We start from the raw sequence: 9,760 nt of genomic DNA, 5'->3' as shown, positions 1-9,760 counted from the left end.
TCGTTCCAGCTGGAGCCGACAGACTATCGCCTGTCCCGGACCACAGAAAGACCATAAATCCTGAGCCCAAAGCGACCGCTCTCTCTCTCTCCGACCGGGGCCTGTGCGAACAAAGGTCGAGCGTGGGAAGCGGCAGACCGGCCAAGAATAGTTTCACGCGAGCGGCAATTTGTACTTTCTGATCGCCGCCACTGCTCCGAGTGCGATCCGATTCTGTTGCCGGACTTTGCAATGCCCCCCCCCTCTCGGCCTGCGCGATGCGTCTTGGTCGATGGATGGCGGTGCTTGTCGGCGCATGGCGGTGCATGGCGGCACGGTGGGAAAGCCCGGTGGAGAAGTCCTGTGGGAAAGTTGTCTGGCCAGATCCCTGGCTGAGGCGCAGCAGCCGGACGAGACCTCTTCTCGCTAGCGTGCCGGGCCTGGCCGGATGGCCGTCGCTCTCCATCTGCTTCACGATCGCTGCCGTGCAAGCACGCCCGCCCCGCAGCCCTCCTGCACAAGCCATCGATGTGAGCATCGCGGCCGGCCATCGGAGCAGACGGCGCACATATGCATGCTGCCGCGGCCCGTGGGCGTTGTATCGTCGCTAACTGCCCCCATTGGATCACAGCTCCTCTTCGCCAAACGCAACCATCCGTCCAGCTTCTCAGCCGCAGTCCAGCAGATAAACCATGGGTATCCCAAAGGTACACCCGCATCCAGAACCGTTGCACTGCAACCAACGCGGCTGACCGGTGGGCTCCTGCCGAGAGCGGGCCTGCGCTTTGGGCAACAGCACACGCCTTTGGCTCGGTTCTCTCGCCCCTCGGCCGTCCTGTCGTCGCCACCAACGACCTGTCGCTGCGGTGTTGGGAGAGGGGCTGCTCGTAGACCAGGCAGCTACCCTCGATGCCGTTGATCGGCTTGAGGATATCATGACACCGCCCGCTGATCACCCACGCCTCTCGTGTGCATGGAACTCTGCCGCCTGCCGCTGTCCGATAGTTCTTCCGCTGGATCAGCGAGAGATATCCTCTCACGAGCCAAATGATCCAAGAGAACAGAATTCCAGAGTTTGGTGGGTCGATCTCGATCTCTCCCGCAGCTGACGCTCATGACCCGTGTGGTGGATCGATCGTTTGGATGTACGCCGTGGGAGGAGGGCCAGGGCACGGCAAGAACATCGTCGGGTCTGGCATGTCGGCGCGTGTCTGGCTTCGTTTGGGCCAAGTTGGTCGGCAGCAAGAGCCATGTACTAACGAGCGACTGCCCACCAATGTGATCCGATCTAATCTGGTCCTATTTGACCGATTTAATCCGATCCCATCTAATTGGATCCATGGGCAACCGTCGATACGGGACACGTCGCTGGACTCGCAGACAATCTGTATCTGGACATGAACGGCATCATCCACAATTGCACCCACTCCAACGACGACGACGTCCACTTCCGTCTCACGGAAGAGCAGATGTTCTTGGGCATCTTCAACTACATCGAGCATCTCTTTGCCAAAATCAAGCCCAAGAAGCTCTTTTTCATGGCCGTCGATGGCTGTGCGCCAAGGGCAAAGATGAACCAGCAGCGCGCCCGCCGCTTCAGAACCGCCAAAGACGCTGCCGAGAACAGAAGGAAGGCACTCGCCCGGGGCGAGGAACTTCCCGAGGAGCCTCCATTTGACAGCAACTGCATCACCCCAGGTACGGATGTCGCGGCCACGTCGCCTCAGGCCCAACCAGACTGCCCCTGTTGCTGCGGTTCAATCTGTCCGCTGCGCTGACACGTTGTATTCAACACTGGACCATGGCTATGCTGCCGTCTCGTACAGGCACCGAGTTCATGGCCCGCCTGTCGGACCAACTCAGGTACTTTGTGAACAAGAAGATCACCGAGGATGCCGCATGGCGCAATGTCAAGGTTATCCTCTCCGGACACGAGGTTCCCGGCGAGGGCGAGCACAAGATCATGGAGTATATTCGCCTAGCAAAGTCCCGGCCCAACTACGAGCCCAACCTCCGCCACTGTCTGTATGGACTCGACGCCGACTTGATCATGCTTGGGCTGCTGACGCACGAGCCCTACTTTTCGCTGCTCCGCGAGGAAGTCACCTTTGGCCGCAAGTCGCGCAAGTCCTCGAACAACCCCGGCGAACAGAACTTTTATCTGATGCATCTGTGCCTCTTCCGCGAGTATCTGGACCGAGAGTTTTCCGACATCCGAAACACCCTGCCGTTTGCTTACAGTGTCGAGAATATCATCGACGACTTTATCCTCCTCAACCTGTTCATCGGAAACGACTTTTTGCCACATCTTCCCGACCTCCATATCAACGAAGGTGCCTTGGCTATGGTGTTTCAAATTTACCGGCAGGTTCTTCCCACGCTCGATGGCTACATCAACAATGGCGGCCACATCAACCTGGATCGCCTGCAGACGATCATGGGCACCTTGTGCCAGTTCGAATGGGAGCATTTTGTCGAAAGCCAGGCCCAGGATGACAAGTGGATGAAAAAGAAGCGCGGACACCGAGGAGACAAAGGGTCGAGCCAACAGCAGCCGGTTCATGAAACAAACGGGCCATGTGAGTCGAGTATCTGATCTGCCGCATGCTGCTGATCAGAGGGGCTGTGCATCTATGTGGCCAGACAACGAGCAAATGCGTCACTCGATTCATCGGTTCACAACAACGATGCTACGCAAAGCTTGTGTGGTGTGGGCGATGCCGATTTAACACGGTCTCTTTGGCCGCCAGCAATGTCGCTCAGCCAGAAAGCGTATTTCGACGAGATCAAGGCCTTTGTGCACAAGCGCGGCCGCTCTGATCGAATCGAGTTCTCGACCATGCTGCCCGCCCGTGATCGCGCCTTCATTATCGAGCTTGTCAAGCAACTCGGTTTGCGCCACAACATCGAGTTTCGAGAGACAGAAGACGATGATGGCCAGCACTATTTGGTGATCGAATGGGAGGAGAGCGGCGACGACGACGAGGAGGAGTTTGACCAAGAAAGCTCTGCCGCTCAAGAGCGTGTGCTCAAAAAATACGCCGGAATGAGGATCACCGATGAGAAGCAGGTCGCCCAAGACCTGGAGCTATCAGCTGAAGAACGCCTCAAGAGCGACTTTGAGAAGATGAAACACATCTACTACCGGGTAAGGTGCCTGCTGTCCATTTTGCTCCGATGCGTGTGTCTTCAATTTGCCACGCCTGGGCTAAACGATACGACCGCGATGCGAGCACTGGTGGCTGATCCGTACCCACTTCTGCCCGTTGCCATCGCCGCGCGTGTTTTGATCGTGGATATCCGGCTCGCTCGTCTCTGATACCCACTGCAATCATTCTGCTTGTGCAGTCCAAGCTCGAGTTCTCCGAGAAGAGCGGCGCCATGAAAGAAGAGATTGCGACTCTGGTTGCCTCGTATATCGAGGGCCTGCAGTGGGTTATGCTCTACTATTACGAAGGTGTCCCATCGTGGTCTTGGTTCTTCCCGTACCACTACGCCCCCCGTGTCTCTGGTAAGGCTGCCCTGGCGCCACTCGGGGTATGCGAAGGCCTCAGATGAGGTTGGTCGCAAAGCATACTGACTCTGGGGACCGATCAGATATCGTCGACATTGGCCAGCTCAAGATCACCTTCAACATCGGCACCCCATTCCTTCCATTCGAGCAGCTCATGGGTGTTCTTCCTGCGGCCAGCCGCAGCATGATTCCAGAAGCGTTCAAAGTAAGTGGTCACAAGAGATGTGCCGGAAGGGCGGCCATCCGGCGCAACTGGTAGCACGGCATCAATTACCAAGGGCTTGCGAGATTGCGGGCAATAGAGCAGTCAGAAGACAGTGCCTCATACTGTCCTGTCTTCTGACCGATGAAGGCCAGTCTGCATATGAATGTGAATTCACTGACCATATATATCTTTGGCAGAGCTTGATGACCGATGCCGGATCACCTATCCTCGATTTCTACCCTCTGGATTTCGAGTGCGATTTGAACGGAAAGAAGAACGACTGGGAGGCCGTTGTCAAGATCCCGTTTATTGATGAGGTGCGACTCCTCAAGGCGATGAAAGGTAGCTGCTATTTCCGACTTGCATTTTTTCGGCACAGCGCTGTCGTTCGACACGGGCTGCCAGTACTGGTGCTCTGCCACTTTCTGCGATGCATGGCGTTTTTGTTGATGGCTCGTCTCTCCCTTCATTCTTGTAGCGCGTGAGTCCCAGCTCACCAAGGAGGAAAAGCGACGAAACACACACGGTTCCGCGGTCATTTTCAAGTATGACCCGGACCACGTTCACCACTTCCCCTCGCCTTTGCCTGGCCGATTCCCCGGTGAGTAGAGTGAGTGTGGGCAGTATTTGCAGTTGTCACATTGCGTCGACCGAGCTTCTTTCGGAGTACGCTGGATTCAGGTCGGCCATCGCCCAGGATGCTGTACGCGCACTAACAAATCAACCCACCCGTGACAACAAAGATATCACCGCATGCACCTGCAAAGCAGAGTCCTACAGTTTACCGGAGCTTGGCCCGCACGGCTTTATTAAAGGACTTCTTCCCGGCGTTCAAGTTGGCGGAACCAACGTGCCTGGCTTCCCGGCCTTGGGCTCCATCACGTATACGGCCACGCTGGGCTTCCATGGCGTCAACGTCTTCAATTCAGATAGCCAGTAAGCCCTCCTTTTGCACAAGATGTACTGCGGCGACCAAAGCCTACGGGAGCTACGTCGCTTCTGCTGGTTGTTGTTGCTTACGCACTCTGGCCTCGTTTTACAGCAACGAAAGCATGGTCATCACGCCTGTGAATCGCTACCAAGGCGCCAATTTCGACCAGGTGGCCAGAGATAAGATTGGCACATCTATCTTTGTCGGTGAGTGCCCTCTGAGGATCATGCCGCGCTTCATGCTGGTGGTTCGCACTCTGGCCCATCAGATCCCGGTCTTGAGTGGGCGCTCCGATGCCGAATCAGCTAAACCCTGCACTGGCTCGCGATCCTGAGCCGACAGAATATGTTGGTCGTGTCTTGCGCATACTGATCACGTCGATACTGACGCTACCTCCGCGTCACAGGCTGGCCCTTCTTGACTGAGGCGCTCGTGAAGGGGATGGTTGACGAGTTTTTCAAGTACGACCTTGTTGAGGGCTCCTCTGGCCGCCCCCACGTCGTCAAGACCCCGCACTCTCCCGAAGCCTCCGACAAGTTCTTCAAGACTGCCGAGAGAATCGAGCATTTCTACAGCAAGCGCTTTGGCACCTTGCTTGGTCCCGTGGAGGCGATGTTCTATGTGTGGCCCTTGAAGGGCATGCGCCTGGAGGAGGACGGCTCGCTCGTCAAGGAGTACTCGCCCAGAGTGGGCGAAGAGTTTGTGCCGCTCCAGCTGGTCGTCGACACCGTGGCAACTCCCGACGCTCGGTTTGTGGTGCGTGACCGTCGCTATTGCTGTCGAAGCAGCCATGGGCATCGGTGGCCGTGATGCCCGCGTGACACCGCTAACGATATCGCTGGAGGTGGCACCGCTGTTGACTCAAACCCGTTCCCACTGCCTTCCAGGAACTCCCTCCCCCTCCTCTGCCGACCGAGTTTCCCGAAAAGTCGCCTGTCTTTTTCCTCGGAGGCCAGAACTACGGCGCGCTGTCGGAGGTTATTGGCTACCAGGAGAACAGCTTCCTCAACATTCGACTGCGCAAACCCGTCCAGCCCGAATACGAATCTGACTTTGTGTTTGTCACATCAATGGCGGAACGAGAGTACCACAGCATCCGCTTCATCCCGGCCTGGCAAATGACCAAGACCGTGGGCTGCGGCTCATATGCGCTCTCCAAGATCACCTCGAGTCTCCTGGTGATGCTGCCCCGCTCTGATCAAAAGTACAACGTGGGCCTGAACCTCAAATTTGACGGCAAGCAAAAGAAGGTCATCGGATACACCCGCAAGAGCGGCGGTGGATGGGAGTACTCCGACAAGGCTATCGAGCTGATCATCTCCTACAAGGTAAGGCATTGTTATGGATGTGCTGTTGTGTAGCAGTCGGATCGTTGGTGCAGTGTAGGGAGCGGCCCTGGATGACTTGGTCGGACACGCGGAATCAAAAATCATCGTAGCTTACCGCCCGCACCATCCATTCATCCGATGTCCTGGGCAGACGCGGTTCCCTGAGCTCTTCAGAGGACTGGACAAGAAACCCAAGGGCGACTTCCATGTCATGACTGACTTTTATCCAGAGGAAATCGCCAAGGACAAGCTCCAAGAGATGGAGGATTTCTTGAAGCAGGCCGGCGTCAAGTCTTTGGACATTGCCCCCCTGGATGCTCAGAGCTTGGCCAAGGTATGCTGCGACAGCGATGCACGGAATCCCCAATGGCGGCTTTGCTCGATTGCTGCACAGTCCCAACAAGATCGCTCCGGCTGCGGCACTGACTTGCGTTGTTCGCATGGCTCGCCGCGCCTGACAGGAAACCATCATGAACATTGAGCAAGAAATCGACCGGATCGTCGAGTCGACAGGCCCGATCAAGATCAAGTACATTACTGTCAAGAATGTCCCACGACAGGTGCGCCACAGTCAACGGACCGACGTGAAATCTTGGGAAGCATGCCAACGTCCGCAGCGGGCTATTTTGCATCCAGTCGCGGGCAGCCCTCCTTATGCACTTTTGTTTGATCTCAGGCGGTTCTCAAGCCAGCACACGCAAAGCATCGTCTCTCGCACCAAACTTTTGGTCTCGGCGATCGCGTCGTCTATGCTTTTGATGAGGGCTCGGTGGGGCTCGGTGCGAAGGGCACTGTCGTTGGAATCGACGGCAAGACTCTCGACATTCTATTCGATGCACCCTTCATGACCGGCCAAGATCTGGACCGGCGCTGCTCGCCAGGCCGCGGGCTGTCGGTGCACAAGGACTGCCTCCTCAATCTGAGCAACCCACAGCCGCCACAAAATCAAAAATACCAGCCTGCCGCCTCGGCCGGCCATGCAGCTCCCACGGCACCCGGCACACGCACGGGCGCCAAGAGCCAGCCTAAGCCTGGACATGTCGCCTACTCGCTCAAGCCGCCGATCAATCTCGAACAGGTCCAGGCGGCACCTCCCCCCAAGATCAACCCCTGGACTCGCGCAGGACCCGCTGGGACCCCGGAACGCGCAGAGGCAGCTGGTGGGCAGAGCTCAGTCCAGCGCCAGTCCGCGCATGCCGGATATGGCTCGTCACGACCGCAGACGACGGGCTCGCAGTCGGCCTCGCAGCCCAACCGGGCCGCAGGAGAAACCAGTCAGCGCTTTGCCGGCGCTGAGACTCCAAGCCGACAGCCGCCCCCACCACAGTTTACTCGCGGTGGCGATGGCGATGTACCCAAAGGACCAAAGCCGCTAAAGCGGGATTCGGCTGCTCCCTCCGCGCCAGGAGTCGGCAAAGGAGGAAAGCCTGCCCCCGACGCTTCTGCAGTTGCTGGTCCCAGCAGCCGTCACCACCCGGCCGGACCGTACGATGGGCCGCCGAGCGCCCGTGGTGAAGCTCCCAAGAAAGCTCCCCCCGTCGCCAAGAAGCGAAACTCGGTTCCTGTGGATGAATCGGCCGCCAACGAGCCCGAAGCGAATCTGGCAGAGAAGCGGCCTGCCGCGGGCACGAGCGCGGCCGCAATCGACACAAGCGAAATCACGCGAAATCTGAAGAACGTTCTGCACATCGGCGAGCCCTCTCCGGGCACCACCAAGGCTCCGACCTCCACCCAGCCTGCTGGAGCGGCTCCGTTGAATGGGCAACATGGAATGGGCATTGGCCAACCCCATCCGATGACAATGCCTCTGATGATGATGCCGGTTCAGCCCGGCATGCATCCCCAGCAGCAGCCATTCGCGTACCCGGCTCCTCCACAGGGCTATCCGGTTCCTCTCGTCCCCAACTATGGCCAGCCGATGTATTTGCAGCAGTACCCGCCGTACCCACCATACGGTGCCCCGCCGCATTTTATCCCGCAGCAGATCGGTCTCCAGCGTCCGCCGCTGGCTCGGCCGCACGATCGCTCGGAGCCCGAGGGAGCATTGCCGGCCCAGCCGCGACCCGCGGGCGGCGAGCCCGTTCCCCACGACCCGCACGCCCAGAACATTTCCAAGCAAATCCTCTCGCTGCTGCAGACCAACCAGCCTGCGGAAGGAGCTGTGGATGCGGAGAGCGCCTTCTCGCCCTACAATGTTGCACCACGCGTCGGTGCCGTCAGCACCAAGAACGAGCTGGCGGAACTGGTCAGCGGCAAGCACAAACCCAGAGACGGCAATCCGGCGTCCCGCGGCGCGCGCGACGGAGCCAAGGGCCGGTCCTACGAAGACAGACCGGCGACTTCGTCCACGGGCGCGGGCCAGGAGCCCGTGGACGAAGCCCCCGTCGATGGTGCGGATGCTCGAGCCAACGACGGCGACTACTCTCGACGAGGCGGCTCGGGCTCAAACTACCGCGGTGGCCGTGGCGGCGGATTCCGTGGACGTGGACGTGGCGGCCAGTACCATTCGTCGGGCAGGGACTACAACGGAGGAGGCTATTCAAGCCGCGGAGGACGCGGCGGTCGGGGCACGGGCAAGGGCTATGCGGCAGCCGAGCCCTCCAATGCCTAACGTGGATTTTGTTCCTCTGTTTGGCGACACCTTTACAGCAGCGGAAATTCTGCGCTGTCTTTCGCAATTCGCACCCAATTTACTTTCTCTTTCGTTGCCCAGATTCTGCTGAACTTTTCTCCCTTTGGGCCCCTTGTCGCCATGGCTCGGCAAGACGCACTGGCCCGCTTCCACTCACTTTGATTTGCCACTTTCAAGAACCCCGACAGCCTGTTTTATTCTCCTTCTATCCCTCTTTGTTGAGACCGTTTCTTTTCTCTTGTTTGGTTCTTGCTCCGACTACTCTTTCGCTTCAGCTCTCTCTCTCTCACCCTAGACTCACTGTGTAGAAATACCTCCATTCTGCATTTTTTGCATGGGCGAAGGAAATGACGACAATACAGGTAGCCTTTTCGCAACACGAAACAAAGTGCCTTGCAACTTTGGCGAAAGAGAACGATGGCCCCTGCTTTGGAGGGCATCGTGTGGATCATCGACGCAGTGTGTACGTTCAAGGACACAACGACACGGACCACCATCCTCTGTCGAGACGCCTCATTTCCTCTTGTCGGCGAGTTCATCGCTACTGAACTCCTTGGTTTTGAGGATGTTCCCTCCCAGCAGGGCCGAAATGATGTTATCTCGGGGCCGGACTTCGTGCGAGTTGGGATGGACGAACTGCGTGTACATTTTGGGTGGAAGGGCGTCCTCGGCCCACGCTTCTTCGCCTTCGGCGATGGCTTCAGTATTCTACAGCGTTCGTTCACACAAAGCGTGATGAACACCGAGAAAGAGAGATGGGGATCAGGGGCGGCGAGGTTCTCAAAATCTTGCGAATGAAGAAGACACAGTTGACTGCGACATGATTCAACAGGCGGTGGTGGTGTTGCCGATGATACGACCCGACCTGACCGTCAAAGCCATGAATGGGTATCGTGTTGAGCCAACAGAACTCACATGCATGCTCTTCTCGAGCAGATTGTGCAGGTTGATCAGTCTTGCGACTCGGTCGCCGGAGGAATAGTACTTGCAGTATCAATGCTGTCAGTGCTTGCATGCATGTTTCCCAATACTGGACGCAGTGGTTGCAAGAGAGAGACTCCCACTCACTCGCTCACTCACTCACTCACTCACTACCGGGTCTCACCTGATCACGGACTTTGGCGGTCGGTGTGAGCTGCTTGACCAACTGTTCGGGAGAATAGATCTCGGC

General features: G+C 57.8%; 1 protein-coding gene across 1 annotated transcript; it reads left to right on the top strand.

Annotated features, from left to right (window-relative positions):
• The first annotated feature begins 436 nt into the window (after nucleotides 1-436).
• On the top strand, nucleotides 437-8,972 carry BJ171DRAFT_510223 (XRN 5'-3' exonuclease N-terminus-domain-containing protein). Its single transcript, XM_053111467.1, has 17 exons — nucleotides 437-509; nucleotides 611-686; nucleotides 985-1,057; nucleotides 1,360-1,677; nucleotides 1,806-2,558; nucleotides 2,730-3,127; nucleotides 3,328-3,490; nucleotides 3,577-3,698; nucleotides 3,896-4,040; nucleotides 4,177-4,299; nucleotides 4,442-4,634; nucleotides 4,741-4,835; nucleotides 5,036-5,385; nucleotides 5,517-5,957; nucleotides 6,109-6,291; nucleotides 6,419-6,517; nucleotides 6,634-8,972. The coding sequence occupies exons 2-17, from the start codon at nucleotides 672-674 to the stop codon at nucleotides 8,566-8,568; spliced, it is 5,406 nt and encodes a 1,801-aa protein (XP_052965361.1). The 5' UTR covers nucleotides 437-509; nucleotides 611-671; the 3' UTR covers nucleotides 8,569-8,972.
• Nucleotides 8,973-9,760: the final 788 nt, after the last annotated feature.

This window comes from Polychytrium aggregatum (genome assembly GCF_025602895.1).
Source record: "Polychytrium aggregatum strain JEL109 chromosome Unknown BJ171scaffold_25, whole genome shotgun sequence".
Classification (NCBI taxonomy): Eukaryota; Fungi; Chytridiomycota; class Chytridiomycetes; order Polychytriales; genus Polychytrium; species Polychytrium aggregatum.
This window is presented reverse-complemented; position numbering and strand designations above follow the sequence as displayed.